The sequence below is a fragment of the Seriola aureovittata genome, chromosome 18 (genome assembly GCF_021018895.1).
Source record: "Seriola aureovittata isolate HTS-2021-v1 ecotype China chromosome 18, ASM2101889v1, whole genome shotgun sequence".
Classification (NCBI taxonomy): Eukaryota; Metazoa; Chordata; class Actinopteri; order Carangiformes; family Carangidae; genus Seriola; species Seriola aureovittata.
Window position 1 is genome coordinate 4953210 of NC_079381.1, and position 23528 is coordinate 4976737.

The 23528-nt window shown below is 39.4% G+C and overlaps 1 protein-coding gene across 2 annotated transcripts in view; it reads right to left on the reverse strand.

Moving 5' to 3' along the window:
• Nucleotides 1-23528, reverse strand: part of npr2 (natriuretic peptide receptor 2) — a 67498-nt gene that overhangs the window by 42168 nt on the left and 1802 nt on the right. Inside the window, exons 1-6 of one of the 2 annotated variants that reach the window (XM_056403341.1) lie at nucleotides 22001-23009; nucleotides 11629-11810; nucleotides 7951-8064; nucleotides 7388-7523; nucleotides 5044-5138; nucleotides 1174-1309 (exon numbers count right to left, since the gene is read on the reverse strand). In XM_056403341.1, coding sequence (XP_056259316.1) covers nucleotides 1174-1309; nucleotides 5044-5138; nucleotides 7388-7523; nucleotides 7951-8064; nucleotides 11629-11810; nucleotides 22001-22697 — 1360 coding nt within the window. In that variant the 5' untranslated portion in view covers nucleotides 22698-23009. Of the gene's footprint in view, nucleotides 1-1173; nucleotides 1310-5043; nucleotides 5139-7387; nucleotides 7524-7950; nucleotides 8065-11628; nucleotides 11811-22000; nucleotides 23010-23528 lie in introns of those variants that run through there. The other variant, XM_056403342.1, reaches the window with a different exon arrangement.

Sequence of the window (23528 nt, forward strand, 5' to 3'; positions counted from 1 at the left end):
TTGATGATAAAAATAAAACAAATATACCCACGCACGATTGACACAAAAATGTCACAGACCCTGTAGGGATTGTAGTGATAATATAAACAAAGTGTGAGTGCCCTGTCTTACTCTAAGTCAAAAATATATCATTAAAAGGTACTGTATGTAACATCCAGAATCCTTGCTAATAATCACCCCGGTGGCCGTGTCAGTGAACTGCAGTCAGCGTCATGTTGCTTGTGCTCGCTCACGTGTTCGCTGTTTGCCTCGCTTTCTCCGAGATAAGCAATGTCAGCCTAGCTAAATTTGTTGGATGATGGTTAGTGAACAAGACACAATATTATAAATAAGATGTGATGCCACACTTCATTACTGACATGATATAGACTGGAGATAATACACATGAATCTACAAAGTAACAGGTTCTAAAGAACAGACGTTTTGTGCCGAGAGCGAGTTGTTTGTTGAGGTTAGCGGGCTTCATTTCTAACATTAGCTAATGATGCACACTGTTGGTGCTGCAGGGGAGTGGAAGAGAGGTATTGAGATCAGTTACTCAGAAGCAAGCATTAACGTCACATCCTTTGGATTTTCCAAGAAAATACTTCCCAGAAAGTCCTCTAAATCAGCCTATAGGTTGTTAGGAAACCAAGAAAGTCTCATTTATAGTTACATTACAATCTGTTCACACATTGGCAATAAGAATACATGTAAACTGCTTCACATTCTTAGCAAAATGAAAACTTCTGGCCCAACCTTGTCCTCAGCCCGAGTCTGGCCCACATACTTCCACATCTGGGCAGATTCAAGCTGTTATTCTCCGGTACTGGCTGAAAGCCAAAAGATTTTCTATGTGTGTGCCAGAATTGGTCCAGATGTGGAAGTAGCATCTGACAGTCATGCTGTATATGGGCCGTGGATATACTCGATCAGAAGAAAACAAAGATGTTACCCAAGTATGGCCCGGATTTATTTTTGGTATCTGGGTTAAGTGTGTGACAATTTCACATGATGTCAATTTTGTGCATGAACTTCCTTGTAACAAATATTTTCATGCCATTTCCAACCACAGGTCAGTGAACCTTATGTTGCTTGTTTAAAAAATACTTCACTTCAGAAACAGACGGACTAAAATCATCTGTAGGCAGATTAAACTCTGAACAGTGTCCTGTTGAGACAGAGTGGTCATACCATCATTGCAGGAGGGGTCGTCAGTGGAAAACACACATGGGGGGTTATCCAGCGGTGGGCCCCCGCTCGGCCAGTGGATCTTCTCTGTCTGGGACCAAATGATCTCTTTCATGGTTCCATTGTAGTACGCAACAATCTGCAAACACAAAGGAATTCACTGATTAAAATGGACGAAAATAAAAAATATTATAGCAGTTTCTAATTTCATTGTCAATGCAATCTCTCACTGAAGGTTTCTAAGTTAACATGAGACCGTCTTGCAATGGGATCACACCAGCCATGACGCCCTTCAACATGTTGACATTCTGACCCATGAGTACTCATTATTACCAGCCGTAACAGCGGGGTTGGTATTGTTTTCACCTTGTGAGTCTGTGTGTGTCATCATGCCAAAATGTGGTCCTGGAGACAGCTACTGTAGCGGGAACTAACACAGGCAGTTTTGAGTAATTTGGCAGGTGTGTATGTGTCTGTGGACGTGTTTTGTTACAACAATAGCGTCACACAACCGTGTAAGATACAGTCACAAAACTTTTCCGGTACATTTGCGTACAATTTGAGACAAAAAGACGTCACACTATTCCTTTAAGACACGGCATTAATTTGCCAATACTTTTCAAAATTCCAGTGAGTTAATTATCTTTTTACCTTAAAATATTGTCTTGTAATCACTATTTTTAGACTTAATTAATTGCCCCAAGAATATGTGTGTTATGTGTGTGTGACTTAAATTCAAGGCAAAATTCAATCATGACCTTTTGATAACAAGCTTAAAAAACTAAGTTCATATGTCAATATAATCAATGAGCTCAGAGTGACGATATTTTTATTTCTTAAGACAATGAGATAATTAAGTTGTGATCTCACAGTAACAGGGCTAAAAAATATTCACCTCAGTAGTTAAGTAGAACAGAGGATGGTATATAGTTTTATTCTATCGGCATTAATGTTTATTTAAGAGTTACATTAGGTGTTCAACAGAAAAACTATTTCTTGTCCTGTTCTGTTCTTGTTCTGTTTCTGTGACCTATGATTAAAACATATAAGCTAATCAGGAGTTACATCTCCACAAGCAAAGTTTGTTGCGTGTGTGTGAGAGCTTTATTTTGACGGTGCAGCTTCCTGAGCAGCATCTGTTGTCCTGATGTGAAACATGATTCTTTCTCACTAGCCGGAGGAGTTGTGTCTGTCCCCTCTGCTCAGACCTTGAAGGCTGTCACCCCTACAGAGGGTCATCAAAACAATGCAGAATTTGACGGGTGGAGGGGCAGAGGCTGTGCAGTCTGAAATAGCGCCGGTATTTCAGTTCAGGGGATGTGTTTACCACAGTCTGCGCCCAAAAACTCTCCTCCAACAATTCACTCCATCTTGTGTTCACTCGTTAAACCTTGAATACTTTTTAGGCTGAAAGCAGAACAATTTAGTTTATTTTCAGTGCAGCTAAAAAAAATGTATTGAGAATAGATAAACGTAAGAGTAAATATATGTTGAAAACATGGAATATACACAATGCGGACAAACGTTTGTCATAATGAAATTAGAATTGGAAACACATTACAGCCTGTTTACAGGTGTTGGGGAGCACTACAGCATGAATGTGTGGAATAAAAAAAGACAATGAACTGTCCATCTTGAATCTCACAGTGTTATAGATGTGCAATGCTAAATCAGCAGTGTAGTAGTAAGATGTCTCCTCACGAGTCCAAACCATGACAACAGAACCAAGTGTACAGTGAAACACCGTAGTGATGTAGGTTAATTCTTGTCCTCAAAAAATAAGATTTGTAAACTGAGTTTAAGATCACATCATTATGCGTAAAAGGCATAAACAAACACTACAGTTATCCAGAGAATAAGTGCTTACAGCAAAGTAAGATATATCTTGAATACGATCTTTTTTAAACATATGAAGCCGTCCATCACAATGAATCAGCCTGAGTCATTTTGATGGATGCATATTCTGTTTTGAAAGTGAAGTCCATATATCGTCATCTACACAACACGTTCCACAGTCTGAGGTCCCGAAAGCTAAAACCGTTCTGTGATGTTTTCAACCAGGCTACAGGCAACTCAGGTCAATCATCACATGAATCAACCAATTAAAAGCTGAGGATAAATGAGACCAGGAAGTCACGCTGACAGCCTCTGAGGACTGCTATGAAATTCTAACTGAAGTCAAATGCCGATAACCCACTTCTTCTACCCTCACAGCAAAAATTTAAAAAAACACAGGACAACACTGGTTCACGGCAGTGTTTGCAGAGCACAAAATACACAAATATTTTCATTGGACTGTGAGGGAAATTTGAGGTTTTATGCATCTTATCATTAGAGAACTCAGGACTGCAGAATATCTCCCAAATAGTAATATCATTTGCCTTCCTTGTATCAACAACCAAACAGAAGTAATGGCTTAAGTTTTAAACTACGCAACACAATTTTAATAAAATTCTCATAAAAACAATTAGAAACACAACCTTATAGAGACTAAAAATTATTCCTTTAAAAGCTCCAAGTAAAAGGTTCCTAGTGAGAAAGCTGACAACAAAGACTGTTTTGGAGTCAATTACACAATAATGTTACATATTATTAATTCGTATATAATCATTATAGCAGTTATCGGCAGTGACATGCTTGCAACGCTTTTCTTTCTTAAACTTACCACATACAAATAATAAAGAGCAGTACATAAAGACAGAACAGCAAAATATGTCACAAAGAAAATCTACAATTACTCCTCATTTAATGATCAGTCCAGTTTATTCCCTACAAAAAGAAACTTCCCTGTGTCAAATCAGGTAATAATCTGATCATAAGACAGCAAGTCCACCACCGAAGCTTGGTATCAGACCTTACCTTCTGTGGTAACAAGAACTGACAGCTGGCTTCGTCAGATTTTTAGTCTTGTTCATGTATTATATGATTAGATACTTCCTGATTTAGTCAAGATTTTAGACTATTTTATTGTGACAAAGTTCATCAGCAGTTGATTTTATACATATATAAAATTCTGGACAACAAGAAAGGATTTTTGTATGGCATATGATCAGACGACAAAGTTTAACATTTGAGATCTCATATTAAAAATATTAATAAAATACTATTTAAAAAAACATCAAGAATGAGGCTGACATGGTAAAAATAGGTCAACTGAGTCCCTCACTCCCTCATTTGCCTATCAGCTCAGTCCATGCCTAAAATCAGCTTATAAACTGCCCCGACTCTCCCCGAATGGGCTTTTGGTTAGATGCCTGAAATAAGGTCTGTGGTTAATACAAACTCAAGACATTTTCACATTTTATTCTACAACATAAAATTTGTGAGTAAATACCCCAGTCGTGAAGCTTTTACGTGTTTTACAGTTGCTAACAAGGAGCTAAATAAGACTGGAGGTTAAACATCATCACACCGAGCACGAAAACCGATCTACTCACCAGTCCACCTTTATAGACTTGTTGTGTTTAGACTCGCGCTCTTGCAAATTATTCCAAACTTTGTAAGAGAAAAGGCTTTTATAGAAGAGGTAAGCGCAAATTCATGCAAATGTGGTGTAGTTTGATTATAGTCTAACATTCGGTTTTTACATCTGGCAATTGTACTGAGGCTTCAAAAATCAAAAAAGTGGTGTTCATTTGTGAAGATTATTGTAATGAAGAAACGTGTCACGGAGCTTATTTTCTGCAATAATCCAAAATCTAGTGGAAAATTCGTTTTGTTGAGGGAACCAGGGTGATCTCTAACTTCTGGGTTGGCCTACAAAAATGTCATCCCTGCAGCACCTATGACTCCCCATATGAACCTCTGCTGATAATCACATACACAATAAATACAAAGCAAATCAACGACAGTAGCAGGAAATGATTTACTCACCCCGTACTCTCCTGTCTCCTGGTCGGTCATCGCCCACAGGTTGACGTCTATATCCCTGGCATTTTTGTGGTCTGTGTTAACAAGTCCCGTCACCCCTAAAAAAAAAGAAAAAAAAAAAAGTAGAAAATACCCACATCAAGAGTGTGATTCAGTGTGTAACGTCACATAGTGTCCCTGAGATGTGTTCATATCATCTGCTCCCATTTAAATTAAGATGATTCAGTATGTGCACACAGGAGTTTTTCTCTGTCATCAGTGTCTGCATTGCAGGCGCTTTTCAAACAGGGACCTTCCCCACTCCATCACAGTGTTACTCTGTTTATAGTCAGCTGAATGAATAAATACAGCAGCAAGCTTCTGGATGAACTTTGCTCTCAGGAACTGTCGCAACTTTTCAAAACAGTTGTTACTCCCAAATAAAACGTACTCCTGAGCTTCTTTTGTTGCATTTCTTCTTTTTTTTTCCTTTTCTTTCAACATCTCCTGCTTGATTTTTGCACACAACACTTTACAATAAAATGAACCCATCTACTGTTTCCTAGACTAGAGAATGGTATATTTGATCCTTAATACAATGTAACCTTTAAGTTGTTAATGTCTGAATGACAATATGAAACGTCTGTCTTAGTTTGAGCAGTTTACGAGTATATGTTCAGGTAGTCGCATGGGACTAACAGTGGAATGGAGCGTCTTCCATGGCGAACACAACACAGGTCTTGCACATGGTCAGTAAGTCTGTATCGATGTTGACTCACTGTTGGAGGGTTTTATAACCCACCCACTCCCCACTACTTGGTTTGGGATGGCACTTCATGTGGCGGACCCTCCACACAAACGTGCAAACGGAGTGGAAGTGGGTAGGGAGAGGGTGCAGGGCAGGGGCCGTTATATTTGGATTATTTCCTGTCAGTACAATATTCTTACCATACTGACTTTAAGTGTGTATTAATAAGAAACAGACACCAGAGAAGTTTCTACAACATCACCAGACTTATGTTACCTGAAAAGTGACAGCAAAAATATCTGCAGGATTTTGCAAGTAATCCTTCAAGAGACAGTGTTTGACATTGTTGCAAGCTGGTTCACAAAGTTCCAACACAGATGCATCAATTAGGCTCACGACATTCATTTCTCCTACACTCATGTACTGCACTGTCGAATGGATTCATTCAAAACAGATAATGTGGAAACTCATGATAGTACCACCACCATTTTCAGTATTATCACAATTTACATGTCACATTTTTCAGCTTAGTTTATATCTTGTAAAGAGCTCCATTAGCAGACACCACACTGAGCTTTGTTCTGTCTAGAACAACTGAGTACAACAAAGGTTAAAAAACAGGTGACCTCGAAGCAGAAAAATACATTTGCTGGGTCAGTACTGGATATTTGAAAAGCTCTTGCTTCTATAAAAACAGGTAGCATCAAACATTATCAAAATGTCCACGATAATGAATTGAAAGTTTCCGTTGTTTATCCTAAGCGTGGGCTCTCTTTTCCTTCTTTTCCACTAAAACAAAAAGCAAAACATCCCTCATCAACCCTTTTAAGCTGAAGCTACAAAATTCCATTGTTCTGCTTCTTCCAGTGATGTGAAAGCAGATCTGGCAGGCACCAATATAAACAAGCAAGTGTATGAGCACCCACATCAAGCATCAAATGGACTCTTAACTGAAGTGTTGTGTGATAACTGTTCAATAACACTGTAATTATTGTGTTGAAAGGGCATATTTTAATCGCATTTTGGGTTCAACTGTGTTTTCCAGTGCTGTGCAGCTGTGCCGGTCACTTGGCATCACTGCATGTTTACTGGAGAGCACTGTTCCCTGTACTGATTTATAATGATTTTCAGAGCCAGTGGAGCCTCCTGCATTTACATATAAATCAACATCAAGTTCATATACGTGTATATCCGTGTGTAGCTGCAAGTTTTAATGAGTGAGTATATGTAAAACAGTAAAAAAAAATATAACTAGTTGAGACACTACAGACTTTATATTAGAGAACTAAACTGCTGAATAATCAGGCTATAATAAGTACATAACCCGAGTGGTAGCCTGTATGTGTAATAATATCCTAAACATATGCAATATTATCATGTGCAATGTTACCAATGAGCAATTAAAATGAGTACATGTACTTATTCTGCTTTTATACCCCTCTGCTATTATACTATTTATTGTTTGTTTTATACTATTCATTTAGATTGTAATATGACTACTTGTCTGCAAAGTTATGTTTACTATATGTACAACTGGAGATACTTAATTTCGTTGTACACTGTACAATAACAATGAAGGCATTGAACTGAATTGAATTGAATTGAATTGAACTGAATCACCCCAGAAACGGCGGTTCTGCGTCCTCATTGTGATGTTAATGCCATCGTTCTGGGCTCCCCCATCCGCCAAAGTCTCCTCCAAGGCCTTTGCGTACAGCACGAAACCATCATAGAAGCTGCCAGCAATATAGTCCATCTGAAAAAAGAGCGACGAAATTCTGAATAACCAGCAACGGAAATTTATGCAATACACAGGGTTTTGGCTTCGGACCTTAATGATGTAATAAAAAGTTACTTAACATTTCCTTCAGCCAGGGCTAAAAAGCCTGCTTCTATGAAATGATACGATTTTGGCCAATCAAAGTGCCAAATACCAACAAAGAAATTATAACTTCTTTAAAAAAATTACAGTTTATTTTAGTTTACTAAAACTCACATACTTAATGGCTGAGATGAAAGCAGTCATAAAAAGTAAAAGTATTAATTGCTAACATTATTGTAAACATCATTCCTCATTAACTGCTTACAATTACACAGCACAGTGGGGATTTTTCTGCACAGAATATCCCATAAAAGATTAAAGAGGTCATGATGCACGGGGGTTTTCATAGGCTATAACTTACCAATGATGGCTCCAAGTGCACACCGAAATCCTTCTTAGCTCTGGCATGGAGTTTCTTTTGGAAGTCTATGTACTCTGGATTATCAGGAGGCCGGTACGTTATGACGAAAACAGACTGGAGGAGACACAGAAACAGATTGAGAAATGTGACTTGAAGATTGAGCATTCAGTGTGTTTGTCTTTTTCAGACTGAACAGGACACTGGAAAATCTTGTGAAAACACATTTTATGAGTTTCATGTTCTGACTGTAATTTTAAATTGCTATCTAACATGTTATTTAGTCTTCTTTTCATCCTTAATGTTTTAGAATTATGCCAACGAAGTATGGCTGAAATACTCTCTCTCTGTTTCATCTTGTTTTATAACTACTAGTCAGTAATGCCAAGACTCCATATGTTAACTTGTGTACAGGCTAACGGTCTAGCAGGCTAGCGTTTTAGCATGCTAACGGTCAAACCAAGGCTAACAGTCATTCCTAAGCTGTTAGCAATTTGTGGCTCAATGCGTTGCAGTATTTCTGCTTATCTCAACTTTCTCATTTGATATCAGAAACAGATACTGTGTGTAAATTACATCAACTGTGCTGTGAAATGACCTTTCACGCAACATAACATTTTCATACGTAAGCTAAGTATGCTAGCCATTGTGAACCCACCCAAATGTGTGTTTACAGTTGCAGTGTCCAAATCTGTTAAGGGAATTTTCTAGATGCTGTTGTCAGTATGAAATAAAATATAAATTACATAAGAAGAAAAAGAAGAAGAAGAATTTACATATATATAATAAATAAAACAGGAATGTAAAGCACAAGTTATACTGAAGTTACCGGTCTGATTGTATTTCATTGTTTCCAGAAGCAAATGTCAATAGTATAAAATGAAATATACTGACATAATATTCCTCATATACAGAGAGTCAGTGCTAATCAGTGCCTGTCTAACCCAGGCTGTGGCAGATACTAGGCAGCTTTGTGACCCCAAAAGAAAATCACTTAGTTTTCTACCTGTCATGTGATACCAAAGTAGACAGACCCTGCATGCGTGTTCTCAATGTTGTTCTTGTTATCTTAAGATGATATAATGAATTATTCTATTAAAAAATGCATTTTATTCTTAAAGATTCTTATAATATGTTGATTTGTATTAAGCAAATATTTTCAACCTTTTTTAAGATTAGAGCTATGACTTTCACATTGTTTATCGCTGATAAAATGATGAAATCATGTAGACAAAAATGCATGCTGATAAAATCAAACCCATTCTATTGTTTGACTGGATTGTCTTATGAGACACTACTAAATAATTGCTTGCCCTAAAATGTCCAGCTGAAAGAGCGAATGTCAACAATCAATTCTTTCATGATTTGTCATATGGGAAATGTTGGAACCCAACCACAAACTTCTACATGCCATTATCGCTCTGAAGGAAGCTTACTGCCATAATGAGCCCTGAGACAAATTAACGCTTTGCAAGATGAGCAAAACGGACGCCAAAGTTCATTCTTCAGCCAATGTTAGGAGCAGTTCATATTTGGATCAACACATATTGAGATAATGCAAAAGCTGTATAATAGCGATTCATGGTTTCAACACAAAGAAGACCACTTGAATTAGTCATTAAATCTGGTCTCCAATCTTCAAATTGCTTTTTTCTTAAAATAAATCCACCCCTTGTTAACAGGAATATATCATGAAACAAAATACAATATGGTGAATGTGTATAGGCTAATCAAAGCAGTTTTCACTTATTATGAAAAAAACATTTGAATAGCAAACAAGATGTCGATTCAATATCCTCTTTGACAGAACAAATTAAATTACTTCTTTATTATTAAACCTGACTTAGCTAATAGCACATTTAAGAGGAACAGATAAGAGGGTATTTGTGGAGATAAAAGGCGTACACGTGAGTAATTATGCCTACAGGCACAACACTAAATCACCTTTAAGCCTACAAATGACACACAATGGAAGACATTCATTTCCCCACTATCTCAATGTTTCACATACATCTTAAACACTATAATCAAACATGTTTAGTCCATTATGACAGAAACTACCATAATCAATTTAATATTATGTTAGATTTATAGTCAGGAAGCCATTCTCCTTCAAAACTTCAGTTAAAAGAAGCCAGTGTGACATTTAGGAAATAAATGAGACGAACGGCACATCTGTGCCCACTCTACTATGTCTCATTGCACTAATTTGTAGGGCTAAATAGCTTCCTGTGAAAACACATCCCCTAATTCATTAATGTCATGCAAGAATTTCACTCCTTGAAGTGGCTGAAATGGTTGGGGGGATATATATGTCCTCTGGGAAGACTCAGTTTACCTACCACTTGGAAAAAAACGATGCAGCTTCCTAAGACCATCAGAGTGCACACAAGCTTTTCAAATACATGGCTGTCATTACCTTAAAAGCTTCCAACACCATGCTTTGGCTAAGTGTCACTCATCTCAACAGTACATGTTAATTGAAGCACGGTCACTACTTAGAGTAATGTCAGTCAGTTGGATGAAGACTCCAGGACCTTGAATCACTGCCCACGTTTCTGATTTTTGCAGTGATTAGATCGGCCTGCTGAAAATAATGTAAGCAATAACGACTGCTCAGACAGAAAATGCTATCATGAAAACAACGTCAGAATAGTGAAGTGAAAATAAACTGGCAATTCAGTCTGATTATCAGGTTAACTTGGATCCAGTTTGTCAGCTTTTCTGATTTATAAAGTCAATGATTCAGAACTGTGAGGTTGAATAAACACACACACACAGCAATGTGTTTAAAGTTTGTTTTTTTTAAATGATAAAATCCTGTTTCATTTTTCTTGATTGTAGTGCTGCAGGGCCTCATTCTTCGTTTTCTCAAGATATAGACCCTCGTTTAAAGCACTGAACAAGATGATGTCTATTGGAAACAGTCTAACTACGCAACACTTTTCACTGGTTTTAAGAAAATACAGCTTTTATGACTCCATTTGATAGAAATTATCAAATCGTGATGGGCTCAGTTTCAAGGTGGATTTATTTAAAGAAAAATTTTTTTTTACACTTTTCCTGTGTTTTATTTGAAGTGTTGATCCATAAGAAAGATATATTTGTGGCTTTAAGAACCAAAATACATCTCAATGTAGTTTTAGGCTGTGTGTATTTCTCTGTGGACTGAGCGCTTTGATAGTTTCACAGTATTATTATACTGTAGAACCTACACCTTTATAATCAAAAAAAGACATGGACATCTCACGTCATATTATATGGGACCTTTAAGAAACTTCTTGGAATGAGTGATACTTGAAACCATTGACAAGTATTGTATTTGAATCAACTGTTGGTTTTCATCAGGATTTAAGAACTTGGTTCTGTGTAACTCAGTAAGCAGAGCCCGATAAAGATTATGGGATTTAGAGAGAAACTGGGAATTAAATATCCCTTCTCTCAGACATCCATTTTCCAAGCCAAATGGTGGTTTTGGTCTTATATTATTTCCTGCCTCGAATTACAAAGCAGATGAAACACTGACAGTCCACATTCAATAAATCTACAAAGAATCTGAACACAGTCTCAACTTATCAAGAGTAACGATCCAAACAGCCCCATGGCTTTTTGAAATCACCCTTTACGGCTCTGTATGTGAACATGTATGTGCATGCATGTGTATATGAATATTCATTGTACCTTGAAGACCTCAGTGAGATCAGCCTTGTCAGAGTCAGGGCTCTTCCACGGTTTGCGATCCGTCAAGCTCTCTGCGAACACGTCCAGATAGAAGATGGCATAGTTTTCTGGGTCCTGGATCTCGCTCTGAAACAGTTTCATGATGTTCAGGAAGGTCTCCAGGGGGCCGCAGATGTATACGACTGCAGACAGAATGACAACAAGATGTTTAAAATAAAAAAATAATACTTTTCTTTATACACTGCAAAAACAAAATCTATCTTATAAATCCTTATACTGAGTCCAAAAATCATATTTTCATTTCACAAATGAATAAATCTGCCATTGCAATGAAGTTTCAGTGAGTTTCCAGTACAAATCAACATGTGTCAAATGTTAAGAATTTTCTAGGGTGATTTTTCATGGTTTTTCTTTGTCATTTCAGTGCATCAATCCGCTTATTTTGTCATCTTCCAGCATACTGACTCACAAGAACATCATTGAAACAAGTTCATTTGTGTTGGAAAGCAGCCTAAAATACCCATAAACACTGACTGGAGTCTACAAGTCTTTTAAGGCACAATAATAGACAACATATGCACAACACAACACACGAGTTGGAGGAAAAATTTCACTTGCTCAAAGGCCACATTTATATAACAAGACTTGCTGCGCAGTTCTGTGTTTTTTGTCTGCATGTGAATTTTATGGCCATATTTGATTATTTACATTCAAAACAAGACATATACATACATGAATAAACACCAGATGTAAAGCTGAACCAGATTACATCGGCAACAGGCACAAACAGTCAGGCATAATAACTGAGGCTGGAGAGCAGGAGGCAGGCTGGTCTGGTCTGTGGCTGGAGGGTTGACCATAGAAATGGGAGGGGCCTGTACAAAGGGGGCGTGGTTTTATTAGCCCCTTCTCTAGTAGATACACCCCTTGATTTTGTTGTAACTTGCCCAAATCCTCAAATTTCCTTCCTTTGCACAGTGTTGAAGTTTTTAAGCACAGCTGTGACCTGTGTTGAGTTTCACAACATCAGTGAGCTGGGAGGAAAGCTGGGTGAAACAAAATCACTTATACAGCAGGAATCTGTAACCTTTTTGACTTAAAACTATTGGGGGGGGGGGGTGCAGAGAGTTGTTTGACAGTCAGACCAGCACATGAACATCATGTGATAAAATGTCTATGTGCTTCCTTTCAGTCTAATTGATCTAGCTTGCTGCCATTCTCGCTGACAATATTAATAATGTCTGTTAAAACCAGAGCGGTGGGTCACATTTTCCACTATCTTTTGTAGTTTCACATAATGAGACAAGCAACATAACGTGAGCAGTGGATAACATATTGGCACGTATTTCAACTTTCGCAATGTCTGATTCTAATAAATGTGAGGCTTTGACACACTTCACTCGTCTGCAGCAGATGCACCAATGAAAAAAGGCAGCAAAGAAGTGAAACTGGAGACTGAAATCATTCGGGGTGAATATTGGAGGACTTCATACAGTGGAAACAACTGAGGAAAGAGATATTCAAGGAGAGATTCAAAAAACATTTTTTTAAATCTTTCAGTTCTGATGCTGGTAAAATATTAAAATTATACTTTTACAATATCTTACTTGAGAAATATAAATTTAAAAAGTAAAAGAAAAATCATATGTTTTTTCATGTTCAGTTTTTTTCAATGTTAAATGTAAACACAAAAAGAACCTTGCCAAAATAAAATCTGATCTAAAATTGGCAAGTTTTTTCAATTTAAAACCAGGCACTATCTGTTTTAATGTTGATTAAAATTAGGTATCTTACCAAATATTCAGTGCCAACCTTTCTGTGTTAAAAAAAAACCCACTGGGTTTCAAACATAAATAGAAAGTTTTAGATTTCAGCTTTAGTCTTAGTGACCTGGTAGACATTCGCTGTCTTGCTCAAAGACACTTCAACACTTCATTTTTTGCTGTTGCAGCAATCAAACCTGAGGCCCATGTTACAGTCTCTGAGAGCGTCTCTATACCCACTACCTTCACCCTGCCACCTACACCCTCCTGCTGTTGAGTCATGAATAAAAAAACATAGCATTATTTCCATTTGTAGCGTATGTCAGAGTGGCTGCTGCCAGTTCTGAGGCAGCGCTCCCAGTTAGCAGACATTTCCTCATGTGTTAGACCAAAGTTGGCCGCAGCCTAGACCCCAACTCTCATCTCTTCCAACATGGTTCGCCATGCCAAGTAGTCCTGCTGTCTCCTGGACCACTCCCAAAGTAAATGCTGCTACACAGCCGAGGGAAAATGTCCTCCTGTGTTGTAGCGGTCGTACAGTATATGGACCTGCTGAGGCTTTACACAAAAGCACATTAAATTATTTGGTACAAGTTGTTCCACTTCACAGACTCCAGGATGGTAATCAGCTCAGCTCAGCCCTGCTCTCTACCCTGCACAAAATCTCCCTCTTACATAATTTAGCCCGTTATTAAAGGTCCCATATTATATAAAGGTAGATGTCCATGTGTTCTTTGATTATAAAGCAGGTCTAGGTTCTATATTAATACTGTGAAAGTATCAAAGCCTCAGTCCACAGAGAAATGATGCACACAGCCTGTATTCAGAAACTGAGCCTTACAACGAGCCATCAGGACTTCTGTAACTTTGTGATATCACAACAAAGCAGTCACAGCAGATTTGTTTACCTGAAATCTGCTATATTTTTATTGGCTCACTCAGAAAGTCAGCCAATCTGAAGAGAGGCTCAGAGCCTCCTCTCTTCTGATTGGCTCACCAACCGGTTGTTTCTAGAGCAGAGCTCCAGAGAGAAGCCTCAGAGAGGAGATATCAAACTACTTTGAGATGGTTTTTGGTTCTTGAAACCACAAATATATCTTCTTATGGATCACCACTTCAAATAAAACTCTGGACAAGTGTAAAATATGGGACCTTTAAATCCGAAATTCATATTGTAATAGGACAAGATTGTTTCAAGGATTGTCTGTCATCAAGTCTCATTTTTACCTCTCATTTTTCCTGTTTTTATTCTGATAGTTTGCAGGACTGTCTCAAAAACCTGTTGACCGATTTAACAGAAAGCTGAGCCAAGTGATTCCTCTTTGATGTAGAGCCAGGATTTCTCAACAGTGCAAGATAGCGTACAATACAATAACGCACAAATAAGAGGACGGATGCATGAGCTCTGGGTACTTCCTCCTTGATAACAGTGCAGTCTGCCATTTCAAGATAATGACACTTGATAATGACCTAAAAGAGGCCTAAACCAAGAAAAGTGAACCAAGGAAAATACAGAAAAAATAAAACCTCCTGAGGGGTGAATGAGACATCAAATGACTTGTTTTTTCTGTGCTGCACACTTGTTTTTCTAAGAATAAGCTTCCTGCCATCATGTAATACCACTTTTACCAAGACCGCAATGATTAAGCTACTTGTCTCTGATTGGCTGGCAATTGTTAATGTGATAATCCTTGTGATTTTATAATAATTGATTTCTAAACATTTTCTCAAGTCGCAAAACAGTTGTTTGGTTTTTAACACGTGAAAAATAACAGATTAACGATATTTATTAACGTATTATTTATATATTAATCCCTTTTTATGAGTAATTCTTTCAGCAGTAGCCATTCAGTGTACTGTAGTTTTCATTGTTCCTGGCAGAGTCAGCCTCTCTGGCACACAGTTCAAATTGCATAACCACACATAAGGGATTCACAGGAAACAGCACATGCAGGTACTAGATGTGATGCATTAGACGAAAGTCGGTGCATGCAGGCATTTCAAAACTGTTGACTATCTTTCCAGCTCTTCTTTATCAAAACAATATGAAGCAATGATTCTTCTCAGCACAGGTTTTTTTTTTTTTTTTTTTTTTCTTTGAATCTGCTGTAAACAGAAACACCCGTTGCTGTTTTTCTGACAGAGAAGCTCCTAACAGCGTGCACTCTGCCCCAGTGGTCAATATCCGTGTCCTTTTCAGTGCAACTCTGGGACTTGTATTATTAAAGGGCACATGCTGTTACTGCAGGTGTTGCCAAGGAATTCAGGACTGTTGTAATTTTAAAATTTCAGCACACTTCATTCCTCTTTACCGTCGGCACTACTACAATTTATTCGGTGTATATTGTCTAATACAACAGCCCTCCTCTATACACATGGAGTTGACAAAATAATAGAAACACCTTTATACGTGACATAACACAATTCAACAGAAGCACAAACTACAGCCTCCAAAATGACCATAAAGTTGATTCAACACCTTTGTAAACAACTTCAACAAAAACTGAAACTCATCAAGTTGCAGGTGAAACACTACACTGTGTTCTTCATCTCCATTGTGTTCATTATTTTCTAACGTAAGGAGACGCAATAAGTGTGCATTATCGCCTGCTTGTTTGCAATGAGGTTTCATCTTGCTTTAGGAACTTGGTATTGAGTCTGAGTCTCTTGGAACAAAACAAAAAGACGGATGAAGTAATATCAAGTAAATAAAGCTGAAGACTCAATAAGGTGCAGATGATCTGTTTGTTGTTAATGTGAAGGCCTGTGATACGAACTATCTGCACCAATGGAAGCAAGCCGTACTCCCACACATCTGTTACATTCACTTCATAATTTAAGCAATTTAAATTCTTAATTACACTGTGTTTGGTTTGGTTTGTAAATTGGGACATTTGGCTGCTTTGGATGGCTCCACAGATAATCACATGCAAGTGCACAAACAGAAAGCAAGCCAATTACTGCACTCAGCGTGATTTTGTCATCTTCTCGATTGGATTAAGCTGGATTTTCTAACATGACTCTGTGTCATGTTTGTCTTGTAGCTGGATCTTTCTTAGAGAAGATTATCCTCCAGCTCTCTGTGTTTTCATGTTCTAATCTGTCTGGGAGGCTTTTATGACTTGTAGCTTCGCCTCTGTAGCATTCCTTTGTGTGGAAAACTAAATCCATGTAAGCAACATCCAGTTGATCTAACCTGCTGCTATACAGTTGCATCCTGGGAGTGTTTTCACTCAGGAAACAGGATTTCACTAATTACTCTGAGGCACTACCTGAGCTTCATTGTGAAGGAACACGCTTTTCATCACTCACTGGCAGCTACACACCACTGGCATATGTACTCGAAAAAAAAAAAAAAAAGGAATGCAAAATACAGCCTGATGTATTCTTCCACTCACACAGCTGAAATGTTCCCTCTCGTGTGCCATTAATGCAGTGAAAAGCATCAAGGCGAGAGTGTCACTGGGCAATGTGATGGGAGCTTGAATATATTCAGAGTGTTCAGAGCACTGCACTCATCTCACGCCACGCCAGAGCTGGAAGAGGAGTTTGAAACCTTTACTTAAAGGGTCAGTTCGCCCAAATTCCAAAAAAAAAAAAAAAAGAAAAAAGAAAAAAGAAAAATCAATTTCTGAGATTTCTGCCTCCACATTTCAAATGTGATGCACACGGCACTGAAACCTTTCATTTTAAAGTTCAACAGTAACATGTCTTTACAGAAGCAGTGACCCTGTTTTCCTGAATAATCCATACGCAACACACTGTCAACAGCTTTTACAGGAACTATTTTTCAATAGAAAGTAACTCCAGTGAAACATGTTCACAGCGAGGTACAGTTATTTTATTATTATTACTACTTCTTGGATGAACTGGACCTTTAAGTTAAAGTACTCCATAACAAAACAGAGTCTTGCCACATACTAAAAAATAATACAAATAAAATCTACCCAAGTTTGAAGAATGTCACAGTGTTATGAAAATGAAATGAGATAATCAGACAATAATGAAGTAGATTTTCATGTTTTCAGATTAGCTGAAAGATTGTATGCTCCTCCCCACGAGGAGAAAATTGCTAGCAACACCTTGGTTAATCAAGCGAAAATAACACTGAGCTACTTAAATATTGACATGTTGGGAGATGGATGGAAATTTTTTGCCTAGCAACAGCAATATCCTGTCATCTTATCTATCACATCACAGAGGGTCCTGGTGCAAAAACTCACTGCTGGGTTCCTGTTGACCCCACACAGCTGCCTACCATCCATTATTTCATATGCATCATGTGTGTAACCTGTCGTCTCCAAGTCGGACCAAGTCCTCACTTGTCCATATGTGCACTGACAGAGTTATTGGTTGCTGTCATTTTAGTGCAAACTTTCCTTTTTCTAAATCCCCGTACAGTGTTTCCTTGGCAAAACAACAGGCCAGGAACAGAAGAAAAGTGAAGATATCTACTTGATTTGACTAACTACAGCTCAGTTGTGTCTTGTTTTGTCATAACTAATCAGTAGCAAGTCTATCTGTTCCATCTGTCATTTACAGTTGCCAGTGAAGCTGCGGTAGTGGCTGGGAGCAGAAGAAAACATGCCAGTTTAAAAGTTATTTCTGAGTTGCAACATCCTGCATCTGCGTCAGTCTCAGTCACGATTGGCACCATTATCGTGCCAATTTAACAAGAAGATTGCATCCTCGCACTTAATCCCGCCTACAGACCTCTGATTGGCTTGACTGTTTTAGCTCTAGGGATGGAAATGTGGGTCATTGAGACTGTCCTCCCATAGATCATCTGCGCAAGCACCTTATTATGACCCCCAATTTTTTTTTTTATCAATAGATTGCGTGCTCTCGTTTTATGTTCCTTAAAGAGATTTGTCAAAGTTCCAACAATGTGTGGCTTCACAAAAAAAGCCCCAGTTTTCCTCTCTCACCTCGGCTTAGCCTCTTGCCAATCGTGTGACTTTTCAGAGAAGATAGCCCGGAGGTTATCTGCCGGGAGAAAAGTGAGCTGAACGCCGAGCCAGGACAAGCCCTGACAAAACCATTAGCTTCTGTGACCTCCAGCTCACTGCGGCAGCTCCATAATTCATCCTGGGAAAAGGGTGGGGAGGGGAGGAAGGGGGGCATTTGGCAGCTCGCACCTTTCACCTCTTTCCCTGTACCACCCTTTAATTACCTTGACACTGTGTTTATTCCATTTGTTGATGCTGTTACTGTAACAACAGATTAAAATGTTTAAAGCTCAGTTTGTTCCACTGTGCCAGAAACCATAATACCCAAAGATTTACTGGTTGGAGGCAGATTTTGCTCTGAGATGTTGAGCTGGTTCCAGAAATGATTCCCTTCAAACACTCCCAGGGGTATAGGCAGATAAATATTTGCAACACACCCATGCACTATCAGGATCAGCCACGCATTTCTGAATCCAAAAAACTAGAGCATCACAGTTGGACAAAAACATTATATTGACATAAGTGTGTGTCAGACTTGTAGCAAACAAGCAAAGGTGGGAAGCACCTGTATTCAAACTGTAAGTAAATACAATATATACAATATAAGTTGCGTTACATTTCAGATGGAAATATCGTTCTCCAAAATAAAAGGACAAAACACGCCATTTGTAACTGCCTTCCAAAAACAGTTCATAAGTGTTTTCTTATCGGCAGAAGGACTTTGTTTGTCTGCGCCGCCCAAAACCACCACAAATCACCATTAAGAAAACATGAAAACATTCATGTTGGTGTTTTCTGATCTGATGCTGATCTAGTTAAGGCTTGGTTGGGCTTAGGCACAAGACTGATGTTAATGTGTTTCTTGAGAGGAGCACATAATCCCTCAAACTGCGCTGAAAGCATTAACCCTATCCCCAGAGTTGGAGATTTGTTTCTTTTACACGCACAGATTTCAATCACATTCAATCATCATCTTCTGTTCTGATTTTTGAAAAACAGTGAAAGTCACCGCTGATACGACTTTAAAGACTGAGCACAAGACTTTACTTTTACTTTTACACACTGTCCTTGGTATTTCTTCTTGGATGTAAGTAACAGTTCCATTGCTCAAAATATTTCTGATCCAGAGCATTTAGGAATATGAGAACCAGACCTTACTAATGACTTTACTAATCATAAATCAATCATTTATTACTCCTTCATACACAAGTTATAAGCTGCTAATGCAAACAATTTATGGGTAACCAGGTTGTGAAAAATCTGTCTGGGGTTTATCCACCTCCAGCCTGACACTTTCAGCTCTTACAGACAGAAATACGAAAGGAGACCTAATAAACAATGTCAGTCTCACGTCTGTGTGTTATATGGGCTGGAGTCAGGACATGATTAGCCTTGCTCAGGATAAAGACACAGGAACAGAAATTCGACTGAAATTCTACCAACACCTCTAAAACTCACTAATTAGCACATTTAATCTTGCTTGAGTCATTAGTTCATGAATAGAAATGTAAAACGGCTATTTGTGGTTTAGAGGGAGTTACCTGCTGGAACTATCTCCTGACAAACTCTGCCAAGTACTTCAGTCCAGAGTCTCTGGTTATAGCACAAGTTGCCAGCCGTGAGCTGCGGTTTTGGTTTTGACCTCTGAACAGGCACAATGGTGCAGAGGCAGGTTACCCCACTGCACTGTGACCACAAGACCTCAGGAAGCTGCACACAGTCCCTGCTCCTGGACGTCTCTCATTGAGGAATAGAGCCAGTGCATAACTTTCTCTTAAACACAAAAACTACTGGTGTTTTTACTTTTCTGTTTATGCACAGGTTGGATAAAAGAGATATGGTATGTTAATTAATGAAATGTTTTATTTGTTAACTTTTGCGGAGCCAGACTCATTGTTTTGACCTACTTACAGTGTCTGTGCTAAGCTAGGCTAAGCTAACCACATCCTGACTCCAGCTCAAGACATGAGATTGATATAATTCTTCCCATGCAACTCTCAGAAACAAAGCAAATAATGGTGATGTGCAAAAATGTTGAGCTTTTGCTTTAATAACGTTTTAGCATTTATTAGAGTTTTTACCATGCAAAAATAAGTTGAAGGAATTTTTCACAACCTGGCAACCCAAAAATTGTTCTTATTAATGTCTTATGATCTAAAGGCACTAGTATATTATCTATTTAACATTAAATGAAATAAATCATTAAATAAATCAGTTACTTGCAGCTAAGAGATGTGGGAATATGTCATTTTACACACTTTGCTTCTGCAGTTTTGACAAACACGTGCGCAGCGCCGCGCGCGCACGAGCCATCATCCACTCTCAGTCACACAATTAACTTTTCACAACAGCAGTAATGAGGAAGTCTGCCTCGCAATGTTTCAAATTAAAGTTAAGGCGAGAACAGAGACGAGAGATTTAACTGCCTCTCGGCTGTGTGATTTACGCTTCATCAAATGAATACGTTAATAAATAAAATCTGTTATTTTCACGTGTTAAAAACTGTTTTGCAACTTGAGAAAATGTTTAGAAATCAATTATTATTGCCCTCTAATTGGCTTTAAAGTTGGAAAAATCCTCTTATTCCACACTGCTGACAGCATCATATATATATTCTGTATCATCCTGCGCCAGCTCTTCACTCAAACTATATGTTTCCACTGAGTAAAACATTCAAACCCAAAACTCCATGTTTATGTGTCCATCACTCCCATCAGATGGAAATGTTGCTCACATTCCCCCAAAAATACATGACATATTTGATATCTTTGGAAACTTCTGCACTAGGATTTAAAACAAACTTCTGTGGGTTTGAATAAAGTTTGGCTTCACAGCATGACTTTGTAAAGACTAACCAGAATGATCGAATAAACCCCTTCTGGATGTTGAACAGCAGCAGCAGCAGGAACGCACGCAGTCAACCACACATACAAAGCCTGTTGTAGCTAAGAGGGCACCCATTTGATCACGACCCCTCTCTCTCCCTCTATCTCTCTCTCCCTCTCTCGCTCTTTAAAAAACGCAGGTGGTGGTCCTCCGCAGGCAATAAACCACCAGCAGCAGACTACCCACAGCCTAAACATTCCTCTGTAATAACTCCGGATTAAACAGGCTTTTCCCTGCACCTATTTCAGTCCACCTTAGTTTGAATCTGCTGGGAAAAAGAAAAAAACTTCACTGTGACCTCATTCTGTGAACCCGGGATCTCCCGTTGCAGCATTGTGTAAAACACGTCAAATGAAAGCTCCTGATTAAATACATAGTTGTTAAATATTGCTCATCCCTTGAAGCTTAAGGCACAGATTAATTGCCCCTAGTCATTTCATATTTTTCCCTCAAATAAGAGATAGGCTATAAATCTGAGTGGCGACTGGCGTGAGACAATTTCACTCAACTGTTTCCCATGGAGCTCATCCAGTGAGAGGGAATTTCCTTCTCCATACACTGACATTAGCCAGCTGCTTTAATTTGAGATAATGTCACATGCCCCAAAGACAAGTGGCAAAAACAGCTCATGTAAAAAACTAAAAGATTTCTTCATTGAATGTTGGCTTTTTGTTTTAGCACCACGGGCCTGACTAAATTGAAATCTCGTTTCAGGTGTTATTCCCAGGATTTACAACTTTTAAATCACACATCTTTCCGGCAGCATGGACTTACTTCTCCCGTGCTCCTTCATAAAACTGATGTGATCCTTGTAGTACTTGAAGTCGTCCTCGTAAGGCTGGGCCTCCACCGTGATGTTCATCTCCTCCTTCAGGTTCAGGTAGATCCCCTCCGAGAGGAAGTAGTGCGGCCGGTCGTCCTGCCGCAGGTCGTGGAAGATCACCACGGCCCGGGAAGTCCAGTTGAAATGCGTGTGCAGGACGGTGGCAAAGTCCCCCAGCTTGGTGGTGGATGGCCCGCTGCGCACGATGGTCCTGTACTCCTCCCGCTTGTCAAAGCCGTACGCGGGACCTCCGGCTGTGATCAGCGGGAGTTTCCAGTGGGACGCGAATCGCCCCACGGAGGCGAGCGGGTACACGCACCCGGGTCCGAAGAAAGCGTCAGGGTGGATGTAAAGCTTGGCGTCCACGGCCACCACCTGCGCCCGGCTCTCAGCGCACGAGCCCGCGATGGGGTCCTCGGTGCTGTAGTTGAGAATGTTGATGTACCGGCCGAGCAGCAGCCCGTGTTTGCCGTGCAGGTCCTCGTGCGCCATGAGGATGGCCGGGAAGACGCGCGGCAGAGCCCACGGGTACTTGTGATGGTTGTCCGGGAGCATCACAGCCACGGTGATGTTACCTCTGCAGCCGGGGAAGAGGCAGCAGGACAACGCCGCGAGAAGGCAGCATCCCAGCGCGCTTCTGCATCCCATGTCGCGTCCCAGCCGCGTGGAAGTCCCGGAGAGCAAGTACGGCCACGGAGAGCGCACCGTTTGGAGAGGAGACACGGCCGGCTGAGGCACCCTTACACCAAACCATAAGTATCCGTCTCCCCCACTCTCTGTCTCCTCACTCTCTCTCAAAACTCAAACAAAGTCGATAAATGCATCATCACGTAGTGCCAGCCCGGCGGTGCCATGCGTGTGCGCTGCGTATATCCACGTTAAATGAAGTTGTTGTACTTCCAAAAGCGAGTCTCCAGCGCCGACCGGTCCTCACGCTAATGGTCTCTCTGAGTGTGATAACATCCATCCAGATGACTGCAACTTAAATCAGAGCAGCCCTCTGCTCTGCCCCCGCACGTCACACACTGCAAGAAGTGTGCGCTGCTTCCAGTGTCAACAAATCAAAAGCGAGTCCCAGAGAATTATTTTTCTTTAGTTAATTGATAAAATGTTTTTAGTGAGTTCAGGAGATGTCAGTGCGGGTCTTAATAGTTCAGATTTCCTGCAACCTTCCCTCAAAGACCTGCTTCATCCCGTCTCTCAAAATAAGACCTATTCTGACTGACATTTGTGTTTATAGATAAGACACTAAAACATTAAACTGCACCACAAACACGAAGAACACAAAGTTGTTAATGTTTTATATAAAAAAAACAGACAGTAAAGCAAACTAATAGACCGAATGACTTGTTGAAATATGTGACATTTTTTGCAGTGTATGAATAAATCCTCTGAAACGGGCGTGAGTCGCCCCCTGGCTGTCATTTATCACCCATGGAGGTTTTACAGGGTCATGGCCTGCTCCAGTCTCTGGTGCAT